Source organism: Cibotium barometz, chromosome 21 (genome assembly GCF_041138505.1).
Source record: "Cibotium barometz isolate CiBa-2024 chromosome 21, ASM4113850v1, whole genome shotgun sequence".
NCBI classification, from domain to species: domain Eukaryota; kingdom Viridiplantae; phylum Streptophyta; class Polypodiopsida; order Cyatheales; family Cibotiaceae; genus Cibotium; species Cibotium barometz.
In genome coordinates, this window is record NC_141066.1 from 11,557,580 (window position 1) to 11,584,324 (window position 26,745).

General features: G+C 42.9%; 1 protein-coding gene across 3 annotated transcripts in view; it reads right to left on the bottom strand.

Annotated features, from left to right (window-relative positions):
• Positions 1–16,532: 16,532 nt before the first annotated feature.
• The window catches only part of LOC147626862 (RNA cyclase family protein), a 51,567-nt gene continuing 41,354 nt past the window's right edge, over positions 16,533–26,745 (bottom strand). Inside the window, exons 4-8 of one of the 3 annotated variants that reach the window (XR_015268425.1) lie at positions 26,316–26,491; positions 17,863–18,061; positions 17,399–17,624; positions 17,211–17,273; positions 16,533–17,010 (exon numbers count right to left, since the gene is read on the bottom strand). Coding sequence is in view for 2 of the 3 variants with exons in the window: in XM_086815384.1 (XP_086671510.1) it covers positions 17,415–17,624; positions 17,863–18,061; positions 26,316–26,491 (585 nt within the window). In the remaining variant the exon portion in view is untranslated. Of the gene's footprint in view, positions 17,011–17,046; positions 17,274–17,398; positions 17,625–17,862; positions 18,062–26,315; positions 26,492–26,745 lie in introns of those variants that run through there. The other 2 variants (XM_086815384.1, XM_086815383.1) reach the window with 2 other exon arrangements.

The window sequence follows — 26,745 nt, forward strand, 5'->3', positions numbered from 1 at the left end:
ATTGTTCTCATTTGTGTCATCATGCCTTCCCCTAGCATAATGATGCAACACAATATTCCAATTAGGTGTCACAGGGTCCTAGACATAAAACACTTGTTGCAAATGCTCAGGCATAACAAATGGATGGCCCTCCATGTCATTTTGTCTAAGTGTTTTTGTCACATCTAATGAAAAAAATCCATTGTTGTCGATCCTCATGCTTGCACTCTTTCCCACTATATTTGGTTTTACAATAGAAGTGGAACCATGCTCAATTTCCAAAATTCTACAAATCCATCCAAAATGGCAAAGAATGGATGAAATTGGATTATTTTCTCTTGAACTGCTTTGACTCCAAGTTCTAAAGCATGTTGTGATACCACTATCTTGAGTTGATTTACCAAAATATGTATCTCTAGTGCGAAAATGATAGCCATTCACCCACAATCCTGTATATGATGTTGCACGATTCTTTGGCCATGTTGCCAAATCAACTCGGATGGTATCCAATATCTCATCATTTTCATGGTGCTATCATTTGTCAAAAATATATTAATAGTTAATATCCATGATAAATAAAATAAATGAATATCACGAATTATAAATATAATGGAATCATTAAGCACAAACCTTCTCCAATAGCCATTTTGGAAAATCACTTGCATAGTTCAAGTTAATGGCATCCTCGGTCTTCCTTTTTTTGGATAAACACATGTCCTCCTCAAATCTCCGATTATTAAAAAAAACATAACCCTTAGTACCTTTCATTAGATATAAAAAAAGGAAGTAAATCACTCATTAAAAAAAATTCTCATTTATAAAACATTTGTGTTGAATTGTCCAAGATACACAAGTGAGCTTAATGACGCATTACTGCATCAAGATGGAAAATTATCCCCTTTCCTTCAAGAACCACACTATTCATTCGTGGATCTTCCTCCACATCCCACACTCTACAAGAACTGTGCTCAAAAGCCTGGATGTACTTTGTATAAAAGCCACATGCCTCTTCAATTGCATATCCCACTACCATACAACCCTTTGGCTTTGCTAAATTCTTCAGATATTGCTTTAAAGGATTCATGCACTAGAAGAAAAAGCATTTGAAATGGCAATGCAAAAGGGCAGCCAATGTGTTGGCCGCCCTTTTGTTAGGCTTAAAGGGTGGCCAAAATGATATTGGATGGACAAAAGGGTGGCCAAAATGATATTGGATAAACAAAGGGCGGCCAAAACAAAAGCTACCCTCTTTTTCCTCTAAAAAAGGCACAAAAAGGGCAGCCAATCAAGGCCACTCTTTTTTGAAACAACTAAAGGATGGAAACAAGGGTGGCCAAATAGATCAGCCCTTTTTTTGCAACAAAAAAAGGGCCAAAAAAGTTGCCACCCTTTTTTGCAATAAATAAAGGGGGGCAAAAAGGGTGTCCAAATAGGTCCACCCTTTTCTTGCAACAACAAAAGGGTAGATGTAGACGGATGGAGTCGTCTACAGTAGAGAGAGGAGGAAGGGGGTTCGTTGTGCTCGAGGCAGTATGCCGTGAGGGGGGTGAGTGCCTAGTACAAGCAGAGGACAATAACATCCCAGGTGATGTTGTAGTCCAAGATAGGAAGGATGAAGGGGTGAGGGGGAGGCTAACACTTCCGCTAAACGTCGCCACCAAAGAAGAGAGCGATGCGTTGCTGGTATAGGACCTTCCTATCTACGATGATCCCTATGTTAAGTTGGGGATGTGGCTGGTAGGGTTGGTTGGGAGGAAAGGGGAGTCGAGGGCGGAACATCGCTGTCAACACTGAAACATGTAGCACAAGAAGACCGAGAGAGAGAGAGAGAGCGTCAAAGGGTGTGATGGGACACTTCCTTGTATTCCAAGATGTACAACACCAACTGTGGGGATGAATGCAACCAAGAGGATGGGTGTAGCGGAGGGGAGGAGTGCAACCCAGGATAGTCGGAGACGAGGTGAGAGGAAAACCTTCGAGAGAGAGAGCTACCAAGAGCGTCACCAGAGAAGTGATCCTGTCTCCTTTCCTTTCTCCCCCCTTCTTCTGTCCAGTCCTTGATTCTTATCTTCCCCTGTCAGAGGGGAGGGCCTGAGGCATTAGATGCACCGCCAAAGTTGAGTGGTGGTGACGAGGCCGTTCATGGAGTGGTTGGAGTTGCAGGGCATCTTGCAGGAGGGGTACCACATCGTATGGTGAGAGCGAGAGGCATTTGTGCCGTTGCAAAGGAGGAGTGATGGAGAGGAGATGTGGAGTGACGGGAGGAGATGCGTCGGTGAAGTGGAGACAAAGGTCATGACTCTGGTGGTAGGTACCATGGTGAGGTGACAACAAAGGGGTAGGGATGTCAGAGGCTCCAAGGAAGAGTTGCTTGTCAGAGGGCCAAGGAGAGGGATAGATATTCATGGTGTTGCCGAAGGTGAGGTGTCAGAGGTGAGGTGCCGGAGGTGAGGTGTCGGAGGTGAGCCATGGTTACCGGAGCCATCTACAGGTGCCCCGGCCCTAAATCATTCACCGTCCTCGGTGAATGCACTGTCAGTATTTCTCAAGCTTAAGGAGAAAAAATTACATCTTTAGGAGCAGGGAAAGGGTAGCTGCCTCATTACAAAAGAGATCATCCCCACATGGGGTAATAAAAAATATACATCCGAGTGCTGCAATGAGTATAGAGGAACTACATCAAAATAACAATGGAGAATGCTATACAGTAGAATATCATCTGAATACAAAATCCATGATCATATCCATAACGTGAATGCAATGGAGAAACCCTAATCTGAGGACTCTGTTTCTCATCGTCATCTCCTGCATCGGCCTCCATGTCTACTGAGGGGAGAAGTGTTGGTACAACAACAGGAGGTGGAGGTGGTGGTGAGTGAGATGTCTTCATCGAGGCAGATGGTGGAGGAAAGGATATCGATGGAGAGGGAGATGTCATAGGAGGGGATGTGAATGATGGGGTAGTAGGAAGTGTTGATGGCGAGGTAGATGTCTCATGCGATGAATGAGATGAGATCATAGGAGGGGAAGCAAGAAGTGTCTGATGGCGAGGTAGATGTTGAAGAGGTTGTGATGGACGAATAATCGGAGGGGTGATGTAAGGTTGGAAAGGGAGAGGGGAAGAAGGAGAGGGGGTTGCTGAAGAGGTTGTCATGGCCGATGTATCGGAGGGTTGATGTAACGAAGGGGAGAGCGTAAACGTAGGGGAATGTGCTGAAGAAGGTGAAATGGGCGTGGTACCGGAGGGGTGAATAAAGAGGGAAAAGGGTAGGGGGAAAAAGGAGAGGGGTCACCGAAGAGGTTGTGAGGATGATCTACCGGAGGGGTGATGTAAGTTGGAAAAGGGGGAGGGGGAAGAAGGAGAGGGGGTCGTCGAAGAGGTTGTGATGGACGATGTACTGGAGGGTTGATAATAAGAGGGAAGAGGGGAGGGGGAAGAAGGAGAAGGGGTCGTTGAAGAGGTTGTGATGGACGATGTACATGAGGGGTGATAATAAGAGGGAAAAGGGGAGGGGGAAGAAGGAGAGGGGGTCGCAGAAGAGGTTGTATGGACGATGTACTGGAGGGGTGATAATAAGAGGGAAGAGGGGAGGGGGAAGAAGGAGAGGGGGTCGTCGAAGAGGTTGTGATGGACGATGTATTGGAGGGGTGATAATAAGAGGGAAAAGGGGAGGGGGAAGAAGGAGAGGGGGTCGCAGAAGAGGTTGTATGGATGATCTACCGGAGGGGTGATGAAAGGTAGAAAAAGGGGAGGGGAAGGAGAGGGGGAAAAGAGGGGGTGAGGGGGGGCGGAGGAGGGGAGGAAGGAGAAGAGGTTACCTTTATCACCAATAAGTGAAGAGGAATTAGCAACAAAGTGAGTTGATGATGTATGGGATAGTAACAATCCAGTTAAGCGTGCTTGGGTTGGAACACTACTGGGATGGGGGACCTCCCGGGAAGTGTTGAGAGTAAGCTCACTGTGCTCCCTCATGCGCAGCCAACGGCGCCAACGATGCCTTAAGTGCCAAGTATGCCAAGGACTATGCCTTTGTCGGGCGCTCAAGTGTGGAGGGCCGGGAGGAGACGGCGGTGAGGATGGGGCACCGGGACGGTCGCTTGGAGGGCGCTCAGGTGTGGAGGGCCGGGAGGAGACGGCGGTGAGGATGGAGCACCGGCGACAGGGGGCACCGGGAGGAGGGGTGGGTGTGGCGGAGAGGAGGATGGAGCACCGGCCGGCAGGGGGCGCCTCGTTTGGAGGGCGCTCAGGTGTGGAGGGCCGGGAGGAGACGGCGGTGAGGATGGGGCGCCGGCGGCGGCGGCAGGGGGCGCCAAGAGGAGGGGTGGGTGCGGTGGTGAGGGTTGAAGCGTCAGTGGAGGGGTGGGTGCGGCGGAGAGGACGATGGAGCACCGGCGGCAGGGGGCGCCTCGCTTGGAGGGCGCTCACGTGTGGAGGGCCGGGGGGTGTGTGCGGCGACTGTGAGGATGGGGCACTGGGAGAAGGCGTGGGGAGGGTAGGAGACGGCGGTTAGGATGGAGCATCGACGGCAAGGGGCGCCGGGAGGAGGGGTGCGTGCGGTGGTGAGGGCCAAAAGCACCGGTGGAGGGGTGCCAGGAGGAGGGGTGGGTGCGGCGGAGAGGAGGATGGAGCACTGGCGGCGGCGGCAGGGGTCACCAGGAGGAGGGTCGGAGTTGTGTGTGCGGCGGCGGTGAGGATGGGGCACCGGGAGGAGGCATGGGGAGGGTAGGAGACGGCGGTGAGGATGGAGCACCGGCGGCAGGGGGCGCCGAGAGGAGGGGTGGGTGCGGTGGTGAAGGTCGGAAGCACCGGTGGAGGGGTGCCGGGAGGAGGGGTGGGTGCGGCGGAGAGGATGGAGCACCGGTGGCGGCAGGGGGCGCCGGGAGGAGGGTCGGAGGGGTGTGTGCGGCGGCGGTGATGATGGGGCGTCGGGAGGAGGCGTGGGGAGGGTAGTGAGGAGGCGACGGCCACAGGGCGGAGAGGAGAGGGGCTGAAAGCACCGGTGGAGGGGTGCCGGGAGGAGGGGTGGGTGCGGCGGAGAGGAGAGGGGTCGGAAGCACCGGCGGAGGGGCGACGGGGCAGGGGGCGCCGGGAGGAGAGGAGAGAGGCCGGAGAAGTGGATGGAGGACCGGCGGTGGGGAGGAAGGATGGTGGGGTCGGTGAGGTTGGGGTTTACTCCTTTTCTATACCTCTTTGTATTCCCCACCCTAGCTTAGGTGTTTCATACATACATACATACATATATACATACATACACACACACACACGTACATACATACATACATACATATATACATATATACATACATACACACACACACACACGTACATACATACATACATACATATATACATATACATGCGTGTGTGTGTGTGTTGTTACTCCTTTTCTATACCTCTTTGTAATCCCCACCCTAGCTTAGGTGTTTCACATGGCCAATGGCCCTACCATTGTAATAAAGCTGGCTCATATAAGGCTTGAGCTATATCGAGAATATGTTTTTGGGACCTCGTATCGGTGGGCCTGGGCAAAGCCCACTTATATATATAAGAGACTTATGGGAGTGTGTAAAGACACTTTTGATAATACAATCAACATTTGAGCTCAAGCTTGGGAGCTCCTTCATTCTTGCTTGTCTTACATGCTTTCATGTTTATGTTTGTCACAAACTATGGAGTCTTGTGGAGTAGCTAGTTTACATGTGTGAGTGCATGAGTGTGTGTGTGTGTGTGGGCTTGGGATGATGAGCTTGCTTGATTCTTCCTTGTGAGTAGCTAGATGTGGAATATGATTGAGAGAGAGAGAGATTGAGTGAGAAGAGAGGAAGCTTGCTAGCTTCTCCCTCATTGAGTGATTAGGTTACAAAGGTAGAGCTTGAGGGCTTGACTCTCCTTGAGGTTTCCCTTCCCACGTTCAATGTGCTTTCACGCTCAAGACGGGTTGTACTCCTTCGTGAAGACAATGCTTGTTAAGAAGCTACAACTTCCATGAACAAGAGGTACCATTGCCAAGGAGTAGAACCATTACTAGAGCAGAACAACAGAGACACTCTATGGATCCGCCACCAACAAGCTTTGTGATAGTGAGTAGCATAAGCCAACCTTCTTCAAAAGAAGAACAAGAAGTACTAGAGAGAGGATTGTGACTAGGGTGCACGCTCAAAACCAGCATAGTCCTCAGTTTATGACCCAAGCACCGAAAACTTCCAAAAGTGTTAAAAACAAGAACCGAGGTAAGGATCATAGCAAGTGAAAAGCTACATTTCCCTCCTCGGAGCCAATTAAAGCACCCAATCAACCAGGGACCTCACAAAGTCCTAGTGTGGTAGAAACCTAAAGCACACCATCCAAGTTATGATGAGATTGAAGATGTTTCTGATTCAGTAAACCTAATACCCTTGGATGAAGAGAAGGGGTTAAACGGTCTTAACAGATATGTGCTAATAGAGAGAACCCCATAGCTCTAGGAGAGCGTATAAAGATCTTCACAAGCCTATAAAGAAGAACAAACAACCCACGGGTTAAAAGTAATTAATGATCCGAGTTATATAAAAATAGAAATCATCCTAGAATTGCCACTTCAAATCACTCTCAATGAGGAAAGTGAAGATGCATCAATCATAATGGACCAAAAAGACGAGTGGTCAAGAAAGCCATTGGAGGGAAATACAAATTCAGTGGATTAGAAGAATCCCTTCCCAAGAAGTTACAAGCTTACCCTAACCCAAGAAGAGAGGAAATCATACATGAGTTAGTACAGCTGACTTAGCAAAAATAGATGGGCCAATTTGACCAATTTCTATGTTTCCATTGAGAACCCCTGTCATCACAACACCGTAAATTGCCTACGGAAATGCAAGAGTCTCACAAAGAGCTTAAAAATGAACGAAGAGCTCCAAGAGCTTGAGGAAACCAAGAATATGAGATTTCTCCACATGAGCACATGATAAGAGAGAGGCTCGACCAAGAGAGGCAATATGCCCTCAGATAATCCCTAATGGGAAGATACACAAAGAGACTACCTTCCATGGGTGCCATGTAAATCTAAATCTAGCTCATTACCTATTGCACCATCCTTTATGGGTACAGCCGACAATTACAAATGTGTCAGCTTTTAAGGCCTACTTTAAAAGGATAAATGGGAGCCTCTCCAAAGCAATCCTCTTGGACCCAATCACTATAACTTTGGTGGAATACTTGGCATGTAAGCTAGACACACCAAGCTAAAACAAATAACCCCCACAATGAACATTCAAGGATGTTCCAGTCAGTGTGTGGTTGGGAAGTACTATGAGAGAGATGATATGAATGCCCCCATTGGGAGGAGTGACTACTCTACTGCAATCCTTGATGGGGGAGCAAGAGTGAGCATTGCTACCAAAGACATGTTGCAAAGATGGGGAAGCAAGCCTCTAAAAAGGGCCAAGATAGTCTTCAAGCTAGTAGACAAGAATTTAGGAACCCCTATGGGAACCTTAAAGGACATTGAGATGACATCATGTGGCCTAACCTATGTGCATACATTTGTTGTTGTTGTCAACTTTGGAAGGCCCACCAACTACAATATGTGATTCTTGGACGACCATTTATTTGCCAATTGTTGATGATTCATGATTGGGGTTACAATGGCATCATCCACATGTTAAGAGAGAAATACCATTAAGGTAAGCCTAAAAGACCATAAATATAAATAGGTAACCACAAAATTCATATCGATGACTTGGGCTTAGATATATGACTGCTCGCTCGGATTCAATATACATGCATCACTTTAGTGGAAAAAATAAAGATGTGAATCATTGCTTCATTACTAGACCACAATGGACGTATGTCTTACACCGATGGGAACACACGGACCTAGTAGATGTATCAATGGGAGGAGTGAAAGCTAAGAGATTTCTATCAAACCATGATGATAAGCAAGTGACATCAATGTGGGAATGTTGGAAAGCTCTATGTGAGCACAAAATTAATCAAGCAAACCATTCAAAGATGACTAATCTACAATTGAAAGTGTGGATGGAGCTTGATAACTTTAGCAAATTCTTGAGACAACTAAGAGCTCAAGAAAACTACACTGATGATTACACGATGGCCATCAAAAAGCTCATAAAGGCTATTGTGGATGCATGGGGAGAAAAAGACAACTTATTATTTAGTAAGGGTAAGAAAATATTTGATGGATATAATAGAAGGTCACTAATTTACTTTTTTTACATATGAAGCACATTCTTGATGTTCATGGACTATATTTCATCAAAGAACAAAGACCCTTGTTTGGAACACCCAAGGCACCATGGAAAAATCACACTATGAAGAATGAATCAACTACTTCCAAACTACATGCCGCCATGCTAGTAGAAAAACAACAAGAAACTCTATGCATGAACTAGTCAATTGGTTTTACATGCTAGTTGCAAAGGATTAAGGCGCATGCCAAGACTTTGTAGCTCAAAGGTCTAAATTCGTTTTAATTTTCTATTTTATATCTATATATCTATATATTTATATATTTTTTAAAATATTCTTAGAAATTTTATTTAAAATAGCAATTTTTATTATTATAAGAGGATTGGCCATTCTTGTGTATGACTAGGGAAAAAGATATAGAAAGGAAGATTGAGCATGGAGGTGTGACCCTTGTGCATCTAAAAGCTTTGCAAAGGGCTAGTGGAGAATGCTGGGCTCAAGGAGGAGAGGGTGGCAATGTTACAAAGGCATCATGCAAACAAATCATGGTTGAAGAGCAACGGATAGGCCTAAACCCCCACCAGAAGGTGGCCATGGACTCCTCAAATGAGCATGTACACAGCAGGAGAGACTGAAGCCCAAACACTCCTCACATCACAAGGGGATGTCTTTAAAAGGTTGGAAGAAATCCAACTCTTGGTGGACATGCTTCCTAGCATAAAGCTTATGGTAAAGAAGTAAATCCCTTCTCCATCAAAGCTTATGGCAAATAAGTATGTCCTTCAACAACCAAAGAAGCATGTCCAACCATGGCAAATAAGTATGTCCTTCAACAACCAAAGAAGCATGTCCAACCATTGGTGGGCATGCTTCCTACCACCACAAAGCATGTCCAACCATGGCAAATAAGTATGTCCAACAACCAAAGAAGCATGTCCAACCATTGGTGGGCATGCTTCCTACCACCACAAATGCATGTCAAAAGTCTTTCCTTCACCCAAAGAAGTGATGGAAACTTTCCTTTCCTTATCCATCAAAGCCCCACTTAAACAACCAAAAAAAATCCACCCAAATCTCGAGAGCATAAAGAAAGTCATTCCCATCGTAGGATCCTCGATTCCCCTGAACGAGATCCTGCTAAAGGAGAGAAGGTGGAGATCCAACCCACAAGAAGAGGAAGAATGCTCAAGAAGGTGAACCAAAGGGTGCAAAGAAGGGCAAAGTTCAAGAGAGTGCAAAGAGTGCAAAGAAGAGCCCCAACAATAATAGAAAGAGGAGGCAGTGGGTGCAAAAAGAAGGGAAAGGCATAAGGTCCCCAACAACGAAAAGAGGATGTGAAGAAGGGCAAGGCCCAAGAGTCCCAAAACAACAATAAACAACAAAGAACGACAAAGGAGAGGAAGGGAAAGAAAGAGGGTGGACTCACTACCAATGCAATTCCACTCCCAAGAAATCGGGATCTCACCTCTCCCACCTCCATAAGAAGCCTAGCCTTGCACTCCATCTCTACAAAAGCTAAAGCTGGGCCAAAAAGGCATGAAGCAACTCATGCTTCATTTGATAGGAAGTCCAACCCCAAGGGTTAGAAAGACAGGGTACAAGATGAAGCTATTCCATCTAAGCCATGGGGCAAGGAGAGCTTCGACCATAGGCCACCAAAGCTTAAAAAGAATTCATAGAGCCCTCAAAAAGTAGTAGGAATTTCCAAGAGACCCAAGAAGCCAGCAAAAGTCACATAAGGACCTCCAAGAAATAAGAGAAGATGGAGACTAGGCACCAAGGCACTTAGAGAGAGCAAGTTCTACCAAAAGACCTAGCATCTCATTTGTTAGAGGGCTCCATGCTAATGACTAGCCTATGAGATCACTTAGGAATACATATCTGGCATGAGGTACACACCATAAGTAATAGAAGCACTATAAGAAGCATCAGAGTAAATGCTCACATCTTTTTGAGGATACAAACTTATGTGCCATACACACCCACAAGGAAGCAATCCAAGACAAGAACATGCAACTAGCAAGGTGAATCCGTGAGATCACTCAAAACTACATCCACACCACCTATAGGGTAGCAATCCAAGACAAGAACATGCAACCAGCAAGGTGAATCCGTGAGATCACTCAGACCTACATACCTGGCATGATGAGGTACACACCATAGGTAATAGAAGCACTACAAGAAATATCAGAGCAAATGCTCATAGGTCTGTTTGAGGATACAAACTTATGTGCCATCCATACCCATAGGGTAGCAATCCAAGACAAGAATATGCAACTGGCAAGGTGAATGTGTGGTGATCGTAGCCTTGGATAAGCCAGATGATAGTATATATTTTTTCTTGTAATTTTCACCATGTGAGTGGTAGCATTTCTTATGAATTAAATGTGTTTTATATTCTTTTTAATTTGTTTATGATCTTTAAAAATAATTTCATTGGTAAACATGTGCTAAGGGTCGCGCCCTTTAAGGGGGCTAATTTGATATTTTATATTTGAAAGTGGATGTGCAAGGAGACCATGTAAGCTTGATTTGCATTATAAACACTTAATTTAGAAACTTCTCAAGCTTGAGAGGGGTTGAGAAGTGAAAACATTGAGAATAGTAGAGAAAAACCATAAAATTACACTTTACCTCTTATTTTTACTTGCTTCTCTATCTTAGAAGAAGCCCCCAACCAATGAATTGGTTAGTACAATCCTCTCCATCTAGATCTATGACTTCATCATCTATTTCCATTGGCTCTTCCATATTGACAAGAACTAAAGCAAGCATGTTGTTTTTATAATTTGTAGTAGGGGTAGTGGTTGGCATATTGCTAATCACTTTGTTAGTGTGTTTCTTCGATTTTTAACAATTTGTTTCAGAGGACCTCTTGGATTTTGCAGGTTGTGAGGTTCTTGCTTCTTCTTGAAGTAGTCTCTTCGTTTGAGAGAGAGTTGGAACTTTCTCTTTGGGTATGTTTTTAGAATCCTTTGTTTTGGAATCTTCTATGTAGTAGTATCTTGAACATTCTTTGAATATTGTGTGCCTTTCTTGGTAGGTTGATGCGATGTAGTGGATACGTTCTGATCCTTACGAGTTTTTCTAGTGCCCATCTTAGTAGTCTCTACAAATGGAGTGGATGATAATAAGTGATACTTTGCCTTCATGAAGCCTTTCACAAGCTGGGTGTAATTCTCAAGTCATGATGACTCAAGATCCTCATAGCAAGTGAGTTTGAGGGAAATCTTCCCAATACTATTCTCCAATCCGTCTTTGCTACCTTTCATCTCAAAAAGATGAAATCCACTGAATGGAAGCAAGATCTTTTTTGCATAGGTTCTTACCTTTTGCATCAAATTATTCAAGGACTTTTGTTGGGGTTATCATCTCCTAGGAGACAAGGTCTTCCTATGGTTTGAAAACACTTCCCTAGGGGTAGAACCTTTGGGTAGTCCCAACTTCACTTCACTAGGGATAGAACCTTCGGCCAGTCCCATCTCCACCAGGCATGCAGGGTTCCCCCCTTTACTACCTAGAAGGCCCCATGTATGGCTAGGAATTATTTCCATTATATCACATGACCGCCCTTAAAGGGTGTGGCTGAAAATTGTCGTCGGACAAAGCAGACTTGTTTCAAAGATGAAATTCATTATATACATGAAGATCTGTTATCTAAGTCAAATTCATTATATACGTGGAGATCTATTATCTGAGTGAAAGTGCTTGACAAAATACCTCAAGCGCTTTCCAAAGCTGGCATCATCATTGCCATAAAGATGAATTAGGAAACCAAAATGTACTTGTGGGCTAACATGTGTGTTCATGTATTCAATTAGGTCAGTTAGCACTCGACAATATTCGTCTCAGTCCTTCTAAGCACATCGATCTTTTATGGGAAGATATGGAATAGCTCATCAAATTTAGCTCATTAGATCTATCGTTATAATTGGTCCTAGCAATGAGCTTATCAAATGCGCCCAATCAATAGGAGAAGCAAAACCTAGAATAGGCAGACTTTCAAGTCTTACCATATGCTTGGGAATTGGGAGGGATAATGTATCTAACTCTCTACAAAAATAAACCTTTATTTGTAAAAAAGGAAGAGGGCTGGTTTGGAAACAAGACCTTCCCAAAATTAGCATGCATGGCTCCGAATATCCCAATGAAGGATTCCAGTGGCTACCATCAATTCTTGATAATGGGTACACATTTAAAATCATGTCAACACCACATGAGAAGGAAAGTATAAGTAAAACAAACATAAAACTTGCAAACTATAATAGTGAACATCAAATAAAGAGAAGCTTACAATGAGTTGGAGTGTAGTTGTTGGGGTAGATGGATCCAAGTTCATGTCCCTAGCAATGTACACATGTTGTACCTTGGCCAACCACTCATCAAGTTCATGTCCCTAGCAATGTACACATGTTACCAAACCACACATCATGATTTATTTTGAACTTGAGAATACATCCTTTCCAATGGTATTGCACCAATACCCTTCTTTGTTTCTTCACCCTATGAGGGCCTCTACATAAGGGCTACGCATAGTCACCCAATCATCAACCTTGAAGTTCATAGGCTTCCACACACCCTCTTCTCTTACATTATGTAGGATGCATGAATATATGGCAGTGGTCCTTCTAGATACATCTCCAATTAAGAAAGGGCGAGGAGGAAGAGATCGAGAAATAATTGCAAGTTGCAAGCTCCAAGAACTTAGAGAGAGAGAGAGAGAGAGAGAGAGAGAGAGAGAGAGAGAGAGAGAAAAGGCTAGAAGCTTACCATATCCACAAGCTAGAAGATCTCAAGCAATGATGTGTGTGTGTGTGTGTGTGTGTGTGTGTGTGTGTGTGTGTGAGAGAGAGAGAGAGAGAGAGAGAGAGGGACAAAAGACTAGAAGCTTACCATATCCACAAGCTAGAAGATCTCAAGCAATGATGTGTGTGAGTGTATGTGTGTGTGTGTGTGTGAGAGAGAGAGAGAGAGAGAGAGAGAGCGAGAGAGAGAGAGAGAGAGAGAGAGAGGTCTAATAGTAGATGAAAGAGATAGGTTGAGTAGCAGATGAGAGAGAGGGGGGAGAGAGAGATGTGAGAGATGGGAAGAAAGATGTCTAGCAATATATGAGAGAGAGAGAGAGAGAGAGAGCTCAAAATAGTCCCAAAATTTTTTTTGAATGTATGCATGAAAAGGATGAAAATCTACTTTTTTGGAGGGGAAAACCAAAATTTTAAATTTTGGGTCCCTGTACATTATGAATTTTGCAAGTGGGAGGGGAGTAAGTATGTTGGCACACCTTTTTAGGACCATATAAGTTGGACCACCTTTTTAATAGGGACCACACTAAAAGTGAGAACTTTTTAGGGGTAACATCCAAAAGAAGAAGGAACCACAAATGTCATATTTGTATGCAAATGGCATCTTCCTATTGGCCCTTGACTTAATCCCCACCCAATCAAAAGATTAAACCTTAGTCCATATTGAGATATTTCCGGCCATAATGGGAAATCACTTTTAAATTGGATCTGTGAAAATGTGGCCATGCCACTATATCTATCTATATCCATTAAAACTATATCTATCTATATAGGGTGCCACCATCTATTAAAATGTGATCGTGCCCACCACTATATCTATATATATGCATTAAAATTGTATCTATCGATATAGGGTGCAATTGTTTGTGGGGTAAGTAGTCTATAATAGCTATAATGTCCTATATAGGGTGCAATTATTTGTGGTAAGTAGTCCATAAATGGCCTATTGAAATCGCTCTTGGTTTGGGTCTGTGAAAATGTGATCGTGCCACTATATCTATCTATATACATTAGAACTAGGTCCTTAACACAAGGATTGAAGTTCCAAAAGGGAACAAAGCAATTGATGGAAAATTATGAGTTGCTTGCATCATGATTATGCATAAACAAACCAAGATACTATCATAACTTAGTGGATAACATCATGGTTGTGCATAAATATATCATAATATTATTGTAATTTAATAAATTGTGTACATCTTTAATATTGAAATTGATCACCATCAAGATTGAGTGTTTACACCAAATAAAAGCTATGTTTTGCCCAAAAAAGCAATATTCTCAAAGGCAAGATCATACCCTAAATTCCACAAATAAAGTGACGATTTAACACAAGGAGATTACTATTTCATCCATTAATGGTGTGCGTCATTTAAACGCTCTTTGTTGGCTACTCACCTCACTTGAAAGTAACCTTGGTGTTGTGATTGCATGTATAAGTGTGATCAAACACATCACATGGGCTATTTTTTTGGAGTGTTTGTGAATGCCAATAGAATCCAAGTGAGGCTAGGTCACCTTGTAACTAAAGAGGGTCCTAGATCCAACAAAGTTGGATAGGCTATTTCATTACCTTGAAGAGTGGTGAGGAGAAATTTAGACAATCATTTATCAATTGCTTAGATTTATTATAGCAAAAGACAATCAATTTTGAATAATCTTGAATATGCAAGTATTATTCTATATTTGTGGAGGAGCAATCCAAGGACATGCTTGTATTAGTGAACGATCTAGAAATAATTTGAGATCTTTTAGTGGGATAAATGGATTGGTGATTAATTGCAAGCATTACATGTGTGAACCCTAAGCCATAGTTTGGTGAAACTATTTCTCCCCTTCACATTCTTAATGCTAGTTATTTTGTTGGATTGATAACAATTGGATATCCTTAAATTATTGGATTGATAACCATTGGACATCATGAAATCCAATTGAGATTACTAACTCAAGATCTAATTTTTTGGATATCCATGAAAGCCTACCTCCTAGAGAAAGCAAATGTGATTAAACTCTTGAAATCATTAAAGGAAAAGTGAGTGAAGGATATGATTACTTGGATATCCATGTACCAAAGAATAAATGAAGCTCCCACATATGAGAATATTCATGTGTCTATCATTTTGTATTAGTCTTTATAATCACTTAGTACCACATTGTCTTTATGTGCAATAGTTGCTTTATAGTATGGAAGACATAGGAGGAGTTGATCTAAAAAGGCTAGCGATCTCTTGAGAAAGTCCTTATCTTATTACTACCTTTTTTTTTTAAAGTACCAATGATTTTAAAGGTAGTGAGCACGTGGAAAGATCTCAAGAGCTGAAGTCTACTAGAAACATTGAATTACTGAAAACCACAAGAAGACGGAATCTCATTCATGAAACATGTGCAATTTTAAGCGATTTTATCCATCTTCATTAAAATGGAAATTACTCTTTGCCAAATATCCAATTTTACATTGCCGCAAAGCTTTTTTTAAGCCTTTTCCAATTGTGTAGTTCAATTTTCAATCCCATGGTTAAATACAAAAGAACAATCCTCTATTTATTAATATTTTTTGAGGTGCCTTTGAAATAATAACTCCTCCATATTAAAATGGTCATAACTTGATTGGCTGTTTTGAAAACTTTTTAGATAAGCATGAAGCTCTCTTTGAGACCTATGCACCTATGTAATTTAATACTCGTGCAATCATTCAATTAAAAACAATAATCCTTTATTTACCTAAAATTTGTATCTTCTTTGTACTTTAAGAGAAGAGAGAGGTGAGAAAGTGTAGTTTTCATAGGGGTGTGCTTGAAAACTCAAAATGTGACCAAAGCAAAACCCTGAACTTGTGTCAAAGTCTACAACAACCCAATACCTCTATACACGAGAAGCAACATCAAATGTCTCCTCTCCTTTACGGTAGGTAGAATATTTTCGCTTAACAAAATTGGACAACTTGGTTACAATGTTGACAAGTTCACATCATCATAGCCTATGGTGCTACAACTATAGCACCAACTCTTGGCGAAGTTGATATGCAACATCAAGTGTCCAACTTGATGACTATATCCTTTCAAGGTAGCTAGAATAATCACTAAACAAAATAGGACAACTACTTGGTTACCATGTTGACAAGCTCACATCATCATAGCCTATGGTGCTATAACTATAGCACTGGCTCTTGGTAAACTCTTGATAGGTAACTAGACTACACAACAGTGTCACTAATCAGTGCAGCATCATTGGCCATGCTCATCAAACAAGCTTTGCCTTGGGTCCCTCCCTCCTTCCCTCTCTCTCTCTCTCTCACACACACACACACACACCTACTTTGAGCTGAAGGTGTGCTAGACATCGCACACAAGCAGTCCTCATAGAGGGCACCATTCCTTCTAAGAGCCGAATGACCTTGTCCCCAAAGATCCAATGGTATGTGCATCAACTACAAATCAAGGGCATACTCTAGCACCATTGAACGATATTGCCTAAATGTATTCAATAATAAGAGAGGATCCAAAATGACAATACCTACCTACATCCTTGTAAACGCAAAATCCACATAGAACCTAGTCCTTGTCTCTTTAAACCTAGCTTTTTCTCCTTCCATGTTTTATGACTTAAAAGTTTATTCATGGTCACATACGCTATTATATGGTCTCATAGATCCTCTTGAAGATGTTCATATAATCTCTCTCTCTCTCTCTCTCTCTCTCTGCTGCTAGTCAGCACAACCAAGAAAGGACCAACTCTCTTTAAAGAAGAAGCACCCCACCACACCCCCGGCCCAACGATATACAGATGGAACAAAATAAAAAAAACACCCCATGACTAGCTAACTAGGTCTCTTGGTGCTGGCCCAAGGGGAAACCACCATAAGCTGAGCTTCCTAAAAGGTTCAAATGCAAAGACATTGAGGAGTTCAATCTGTTCTTTTACCCATCATGCTAGTAAATTTGCCGTGCATTGAGAATCGCCTTCTCATCCTAATATTTAAGCAATGCTTTATACATGGTATAAGAAACTTTTCAGTACACGTGTCTCACTTTTGCAACACTCCTGCACACACATGTCCAAGTGAGGGAAACTGTAGGTGTAACAACCGATTTTTTTGTGTCTCAATCATAAAGAGTGAGTGTTGAACTGCTGAATGAAAGCCACTCTGTAAGCTTCAATAAAACTTGAACAGCAAAAACGGTAATATGTGATTCCTTGAAGTGCTGACACCACATTGAAAGGCATTTACACATGCACCAAACCTGGATGTCCTTCCAAAGTGCAAAGCAGCTTAGAAAGGCACCAGACAAGTTGATGTGCGTAACCTGAGAGAGAAAACTGTGAGCCTTAATATTTCTTAAGAATTGAAGCCTTTGACACCCTTCCAAAACTACAGGACAGCACCAAAATCCAAAAAGGCATAATTCTTCAGATTGATTGATGGACATACCCCCTGAGATGAATAACTATGATACTTTTCTGGTTATATTCCGGTAGCCACTGCCTACACAAACCAGAATAATGGTCCCTGTTGCCGGGTCTGGCTTGATGCTGAATTGAACATTCAAAAACTCCTTAATTAATCTCAGCACTCGGATTGCGTGCGGGGAAAGCTTTCCAACCCTGACCTTGCTCACATCCTCTGGGCACAATGCGCACAGCAGGAAAAGTAGGCCCTGCGTTTAAAAAACAAATTCAACAATTACAAAACATATACACGCATGCATGCATACATGTGCGTGTAATACATACAAGCATACATATATACAAACAATGTGTACATGCATGCATATACATATACATGCACCCATGCATGCACAAACATTACGCGCGCATGCGCATGCATGCACACACAAATTATGCTCAAGATACGTGGGACAACAAATGACTAATGCAAGTGAAAAGAGAAGGCACCTGATGAGACGAATCAACAACACCACCTCGCCGTATTTCTTCTAAAAGCAATCTTGATGCTTGAGTTCCAAGATCTTCAGGCAACGATGGGCTTTGCTTTTCATCAAGCTCTTGTGCACCGTGATTTGAAACCGCTTCTGCACTTATGAGGCATCCTGTTGTAGTCTCAGCAACCAAGGAGATTCCATAACCTGGAGAGCTTCAGCATTGACCATACCATTAGACACGGGGCAGTTTTACCTCTACCTTACAATACACATTTCATATTTGACTTGGCAGCCTAGTGTTTGCAAACAGCAGAAAAGGTGAGCAAAAATTACAATCATACAAGCCAATAAAGTTAACCAACATTGAACAAACACAAGTTGAACAAAAATAGTGAAACCCCGAGGAGCAATCTTGCTATATAGGAAACAAATGAGTAAACAAAAAATTGCAGAACGGCTCACAAAACACCGACCTAGATGACATTTCACTTACTTTTGACAAATGTCAAGGCCTCTTCTCAAGGATTGATTGCAAAAATGGGTTTAAGTATTACCATTTGAACTCACTAATGCCCCAGCTACTTTCAGGAAAATTTATAGTGGTTGTCTTTCAATAGTCTGCTTGTCTACAATGACCCTATCTTGGAGTGTCATGTGCACGCACATGGACATGCTTAATCCTATGCGAATCCCTAATTTGCAACAGATGAACATCAGGATTTGAGCAGTATACTCTATTTCAGGCTTGAGGAAGGCTTAAAGTGGATCAAAACCCTTTTGAACACGCTTAAGAGGGGATATCCTCCAGTCAGCACTCAACAGTATGAAGATATATTAGGGTCCATGGAACTGACCGAGCAAGTTAGCCAATTGATTATGAGCGATCGAGAGGGTACAGGTTCTACTATTTTCCAAGCTCATCAGAGCCAAGCCTTCGGTACCCCACCACATTTTACTGGCAGAGTTTGGAGCCTCACCTTTGGTCCTCAGCGGATCCTCAGATTTGGAGACACAGTAGAGGGTCGCACCTAGTTTCCATGGCTTGCTTTGACTTCATCCCAGGCTCTGGCAAATGTAGGTACTCAGAGATGCTGGTTCCATAGACTTCGTACATGATTTGATCTTTTGGGGGCATGGTGACCATGCAACATTGTCTCAGCACTAAACTCAGCAATGCTAAGTCCCACAAGAAGTGCACAGGTCGAGACCCCCAAAAGCCAATTGATGTCACACAAACCAAGGGGGAGGGTTTCATGGGAGTTGGTAGCCAGTCGAGACTGCAAAGGAAGGCTTTTAGGGAGCAACTCCAAGGGATGAAGATCATACAAGGGGCACGCCATGATCACTTTTCAAGAAGAATGATTCATGTTTGTGTTTAGAGACAAGGTAAGGGGACAAAGTGAAAAAGATCCCCAGATCTCTACATCAAATTTGGAGTGGATTTAGAGACATTAAGGCAAGGTTTTCAGTGAAAAGGTTGCTAGGAAGGAAAGGATGACAAGTATGGGAGACCATATGTGGAGACAAGGAATGATGACAGTCATCCAAGGTCAAAGGTTGGAGTCCCGTCATCAAGTTTAGCAGAAGCAGATGTAAGCCTAGCGGGGCGTGCCGTGACAGACTCAACCATGTTTCCAAGAGATAAATATAGAGAGAGAGAGGGGAGAGAGAGAGAAGAGAATAGGGATCTTGCACAATACACCACACTAAGCAAGGAACAGGCCCCGCTCCCTTTCAGGAATTTATTCAGGAACAATCCACGGGCACGCTGGCCAGGATCAATGCAATCAATGAATACAAAACAAACACATATGCCGATGTAAGATATCCAAGTTGATGTCGATGTCAAGGCACAAGATCTCTAATGCCGAGCACACCACGAGAATGACCCACAAGTATCTTTTACTAGGCTAGTACCAAATCCAATATCCAAATCCCATGAATCCAAGTCCAATGAATCCAAATCCAAATCCAAGTCCATATCCAAGTCTAAATCCAAGTCCAAGTCTACATCCAAATCCGAGTCCGAGTCCAAGTTTTATTTCCAATCCAATCATCAAGTCCAAATCCAAGTCCAAGAATCACTCCTATAGCCTTGTCGATGAAGAAAACCATGGAAAAGCTCTTTCTGGCAAGAAAACTGATATAAAATCTATTTTAATGGTTTTCGAGCGATAAAACCTCCAAAAAGCAGTTTGTTAGGGTTTTTGGAGCAATTTTAGGATTTCTAAAATTTTTAGGGTTTTTGAATTTCCAATCCGTACAATCATGTACATTCCGTACGGCTATACGGATCCGTACAACCGTACGGATAGATACTGACATGGCACTACAGTTGATGGGGTACTCTGAATCAGTGCGGGCAGCAATGAAAAATTCCATTAGATGATGATGGAGAAGATGATCTCCACGCTTCAAGGAAGATGGCAACGTGATGAAGAGATTCTTCTTCAACTTGATGCTCAAAAGAGAGGCTCATGCTTCTTTTATACTTGGGAAAGCGTTGCTTTTTGCCAAAAAGTGATGCTTTTGCCTTTTACTTTGCTTTTGGTCTTTTTAATAGTAAAATATTACTCAACTTTAGTCAAAAGTTCTTGTTTTGCTTTTCCAGCTTCAAGGCCTTGCTTTTTGGCCTTGGAGCTGCTTTTTGAAAAAGTGGCTTTAAGCTTTTTGACCCAGTTCAGTCTCCTCTTTCTAACGGTGCCCTTGGCTCGCGGTCAACCTAGTTTGACTTTTTGCTTTTGCTTGCTTTTTGAGCAAAACTGATGCTTTTTCTTAACCAAACCTTATGGACCCTGTCCCCATGTCTTCTTCCAAATATCTGGTGTCCTTCATCATGTGAAATAGAGCTAGGAGGGCCAAATAGTTACAATAGATGTCATGTGCATGCACATGGACATGCTTAATCCCAAGCCAATCCTTGATTTGCAACAAATAAACATCAAGATTTATGAAGTATACTCTATCACACAGGCTTGAAAGGTTAAAGGTGAACCAAAACCTTGTAGGCCAAGCTTAGGAGGGCATGTACTTCCAATCGACAGCATAAAGATTTATTATTCGGGTCCACAGAACTAGCTGACAACAGGTTGACCAATTTATTACTCTTCCAAAGACCTATAAAAGGCACCTTGTTGCTCATTGTTGGAAATCTCTCTTCTCAAGGAGCTAGGTCATAGATTAGGTATTATGTTTTCTTTTTGAGAAGGCCAAGGGCCACAAAATCATGTATCTTTTTAAACCGTATGAATATACTGAATATACAACCATCTCTCTCTCTCTCTCTCTCTCTCTCTCTCTCTCTCTCTCTCTCTCTCTCTCTTCTTTGTCTATGTTGATTATTCTTACATCAAGAGTTCCTATGCAGTACTTAGGGCTGAAAGAAGACAAGCCAGGGCCCAATAACATGGAGCCTAGGGACTCTACCCTATCCCAGCAGTCAATGCACACAGGTGGAACAATAGACTTGAGAGAGTAGTGTGAGTTGCAGATCTTCACCGACAACCATATTGTTTGCAATACTGTATTCATATGCATTGGTATGGAAATCTAGTCAGAAATGCCATGCCACTATGTACTTTATTCTCCCAAGATCGATAAGCATTATTTGAAGGAGGGGTTAGTCGTTCCAGCTCACTGTGCATCTCTTGTCAATTCAGCAAATCACATCTTGTATTGTGCTTGTTGTCCATTAAATCTTGGTGTATTTAAGTGTATTGATTAGCGTTGTGTTCAACCAAACATTCCACACTGAACAGTGGAATTACATTGGTATTAGAGCATACGGTTCTCTTTCACTTCCATCGTGAAAGACGATCACTGCGAACACTAGCTATCTCTACACTTACAACACTATGGACAACCATACAATGAATATTGAAGATGCCAATACAAGAGGCAAAGACAATGAAATGCATGCTTCCAATGCTTTACAGGAAAAGCAAACTCATGTGGTGCATACGGAACATGTGGGACAGCCATCCCATGGTAAAGAGAAAATGCAAGAAGAAGAGTCCATAGCCTTAAGGGCTAAGCTTACTTGTACGCAGGCTCTTCTTTATGCACAAGAAGGAGAGTTGAAGCTCTATTGCCAGAATCCATTGGTACATGATCGTTTGAAGACCAAGAAAGCTGTATCTTTTATGGATCATGCCATGGCAATGATGTCTCAAGAGTTGCATAAGCAACCAAGGGATGCAGCACGTGCATACTTAACTTGTACCAAGGATACCTATGAAGAAAAGGCACCCATCCCACATGTCTTGGTATCCTCACAGTTGGTTGAACAAGAGCTCATGTCTAAGAGGATGAATCCTCATGCTATTAGACACGAACCGTCAACGACTTCACGCCATGCATGTGTATCTTATATAGCCCGTGAAGGATGCAATGTTTATGACAATTGTCAAAATGTATTCCAAATGCCAAAATGTGCATGCACAACACATGCAACATGGGCTGCTGAGCAAAAAGAGCAGTATATGAGCGAGGGAAAATGCTTTACTTGTGGCAACACAGAGCATATTGCAAAAGCATGCCCAAACAAGAAGAAGTGTGATAATGTGCAAGCACCAAAGCCCAATATGCATATGGTTCCGGATGTGGAGGACAATACTTCACATGATAGCAAAGACAAGGTTGTATGTGAAGCTTGGGGACAACTTAAGGATTAGCCCGCTTTGTTCATGTTTGATGATTGTGCAACTAAGAACTTAAGGATCAGCTCGCTTTGTTCATGTTTGATGATTGTGCACCTGAGAGCTTCATATCTACACTGATGGGGCAACTCCTTTGGGTATTGAAGTGGGGGACATGGGTCTTCAAATTGAAGCAGGTACTGCTTATAAGACCAACAGAATCACTTTCATGCATAAAGACCGAGAGCATGTAATTGATGCTGGTGAACACGGTGATACTATCCCCATTGTATCCCATGACTGCCTTCGCTGGTAGAGAAGTACAGGTTATGCCAACTATTAGCAAGTTGCGCATACACATTCGAGGCTACGTGGATCATGAAAATTCTTGTAGCACCTTTGAATGGTTGTGATGTATTGCTTGGAAAGCCTTGCACACGCGCATTGATTCGCGCAAGGCTTACAAGACCAACAGAATCACCTCCATGCATAAAGGCCGAAAGCATGTAATTAATGCTGGTGAAGAGGCCCCATTGTATCCCATGTACAATGGAGTGTGGATGGATCCTACAAAGATAAATACGATTCGGAATTGGTATAAATTGAGATTGGTGCATAAGATCCGTAGGTTTCTGGGATTATGCTCTTACTACAAGTTCATTCGACACTTTGCATGGATTGCTTCTACTTTGCATGACTTGACAAAGAATAAGACTATATTTAAATGGACTGATGTAGAGAGAGTCAAATTGAAAGATGCAACTACACAAGGTCTAGTGTTGATCATTATGGATTTGCAAAAGCCATTCATTGTCGAATGTGACATGCTCTAGCTTATGAGAGCCGTAGATCACCAGAGTTTGAGGTTTTTTCTTACCCAAACTAAATTATCGAAGAAGCATATGAGGATGGCCAACTTCCTCTCTATGTTTCATTTTCAGATTTTACACACCCTAAGAAAGAAGAATATAGTGGTAGATGCATTGTTACGAAAGCCGTATGTATCAGGAATCTCAGTTGTCTCTCATGGAGACTTGTCTGCCATGCATAATTTGTCACCAACCTGGACATTTCCCAGTATGAAAGGGGTCTGGTGGACTCCAGGATGTCTAAATATTTGGGAAGTACAAGCTTTGGGAATGGGGGATTATCCTGGAATACAAAGGATCACACTCCTAAAATTTATGAGTTGCTATTTTTGGCCCGACTCTGATGGAAATTCTGTTCGCGTCATTTCATCTAGAATTGAACAGATGCCAAGAGTTGTTAAAGTACTTATGCCAAATGGGCTACTAGTTGGGATATTTTTAGAGTAAAATTATGGGAGAACCCAACTCTTAGATTGGGACATGTGACAAGAAAGTGGATCAAAGTGAGACAAGTGGGCTCACACTTGTCAAAAAGTGGATCAAAGTGAGACAAGTGGCCTCACACTGGTCACTTCAGTTATTGTGTGGCTCTCTACTTGTCATTATAGCCTTCTCTTGCCATTTTAGCTCATGGGAGGCCCAAATCTATAAATTGGAGTCCTCTCTCTTCATTTGGAGAGGCTCTCTTGTTGCACACTAGCCTCTACCACCATTACAAGCTGCCCTAATGATGGCTACTCTCTCTCTCTCTCTCTCTCTCTCTCTCTCTCTCTCTCTCTCTCTTAGGCTGCCCATGAAGTATACCGGCTGTTGGGGACTGTTTTGGAGGCTTCCATCATGAAGAAATACTGAAGACAAGGTATTTAATCATTTTATTATGATTTCCAACCATTGTACCTACTGTACCAGCCATTGTACCGGCTGCACCAGCCCTTGTACTTGCTGTACCAACCACTATTCTGGCTGTACCAGCCCTTGTACTGGCTGTACCAACCACTGTACTTACTGTACCAACCACTAGTTGTACCAGCTGAATGGAGAGTTGAACCTGTTGTACCAACTCTATTGCATGAAGACCCGTGGTTTTTGGGGAAGAATCAATACCCACACGGAGGTATATGGATTATATTGTTGGCTCGGTATTTCTACAGCCTGCGTTTCGGCTTGGTTGCCTCATGTTACTCTGTTATGGCATTTGTATATGGATAATCCGGCATCTCCTGTGGGAAGAGTAAGGCCCTCAAAGCTTGTACATGATATTCTCCTTGGGTAATAAAATACTCCCGGGGGGGGGGGGGGGGGGGGTCGGCCCATTCCGGCCTCTATGCGGTGTCACATGTGCAAGCTCTTTCAGCATTTGTGGATGTTTTGTCTAGCTTTTATGTTTTATGCAAAGTGATGATGGATATGTGTTAAGGTTGTGGCCATGTTTAAATGTTTTAATATGCATTGATGGTATCAACAAGTGCGTCAAAGGCCCTAGTCCCGCGGGCACCGCGAGTTTCATGATTTATTTCATATGGATGCTGATTTTGCCACTGTTTTGGCACTGCTCATGCACATGCCTCATATGTGATAAAAGAGGGTTACCTACGTGTGGTGTCTGACACACCTTCGAGGGCTGCTCTATGATCCAAGAATGCTTGCCAACGGGTGGTATCCTTGAATTTGAGTAGTGGGCAGGCATGTGTGGTGTCTTTGCTTGCTCTCCATGCATCCACATATGGTGTGCAATCTATGCCCATTTTCCGACATCGAATCGTGGCGTCTACCTTGGCATACTCCCCTCCCTTCTTACAGCCCAACCACACGCACATGTAATTCCCGGATCTTCCTCCTTTTATTCTCCTCAATCGTGTAATGAATAATAGTGGACGTGTGGTATCCTATGTCTTCTGAAGACCTCTGTCCACTCCTCCTCAACTTCTTTCTTCACTATAGCAGCCCACCCTCGTTCAATCTCACTTTTGGTCTCCAATATGTCCTCCTGGAGCTTCACCTTGAGGTCTGCAACTTCAGAGAGGATGGAGGGACTAATTTCTCCTTCTTCCTTCTTGCAGTCATGTATTTCTCCGTTGAGCCTAGTAGTCGCTTTCTCCATTCCATCTAACTGTCTAGCATGTTGTTCCTTCATCTTAGCCATCTCCTCTCCCATTCGCGGAGATCTTCTTGAGTAAGTCAATTTTTTTTTCAGCAGCCATAGGCAATCTCTGGTAAGCACACCGCGTCCATTTGGTTATGTGCTTACGTTGACTTGGGCATCAATCTTGTCGAGCACTTTTTTGCTATCCATCCCACTTGCTCGATCTGGTTATTTTGGCTTGGGAACTACTTCTTGCCTTTCTCAAGTTAGACTCAAGGACACAGGTAAGGACAGGAGCAAGCCCGATGTGCGATGAAGTAAGGGTGGGAGTGGCTCCTGGTTAATGAGTCTGGGCTTGGGACACATTATATCAGAGGGCAAGATGGCCAGGCAAAGGCAAAGGCAAAGGAGAGGCAGAAGCACAATGATGGAGGCGGCCGGAGTCTAGACTTGGGACACAATATATTAGAGGGCAGGATGGCCAAGCAAAGGCAAACGCCAAGGAGAGGCGGAAGTGCGCAAGCGGAGGCGGAAGGAGCAAAGCGCAAAGGCGGGACGAGTGGGCACAAGAAAGGTGGAAGAAGGGTGGGCAAAGGAGACACGGCGGGAGCACAGCGCGGCGTTGGCTGTGGGCTGAGAGGATACGAGCGAGCGAGCGAGCGAGAGAGAGAGAGAGAGAGAGAGAGAGAGAGAGAGAGAGAGAGTATTTTAAATGTCTCTTGCAATCTACAAAACCATTCTTCAATACCAAGCCTATGTCAGCTCAATTTCTATAGCATGCTTTTACAAGCGAGAACAATCCCATCACAAAACAGTGAATGCTTCTTAAAAGGAATAGAAAATCAGTTGGATCAAGTTTCATAATCCTTGGACTTACTTGCCAGATCCCTGACCCGAGTAATGGTCTGTGAATACGTAAACATCAGGTAGAAAACTATTCAACACTCCACGAGCAGAATCAACCATGCGGTTGGACATTTGAGGAGAAACCCTTGTTGAGTAAGCAACTCCTCTTATTCTTTTCACCATCCCTTCATCAATCCATGAAACTGGCTGCAATAAGTGCCAAGATGCATGAGGACCAATATCTGCTAGAATTAGGTGTGTGTGCGAGTGTGCCCACGTGTGTCTTACATACAATAATGGCTTTGAGTAACATATTCCATAATATTATTATGTTGATGTGTATATAAATATGATTAAGTATTGTAATATATAGCATTCACATAAATAAGTGTAATGTTATGATATAAATTGTTGTTATACAGTCCTATAATACACATTTGTTTGTTTAATGTAATAAAATA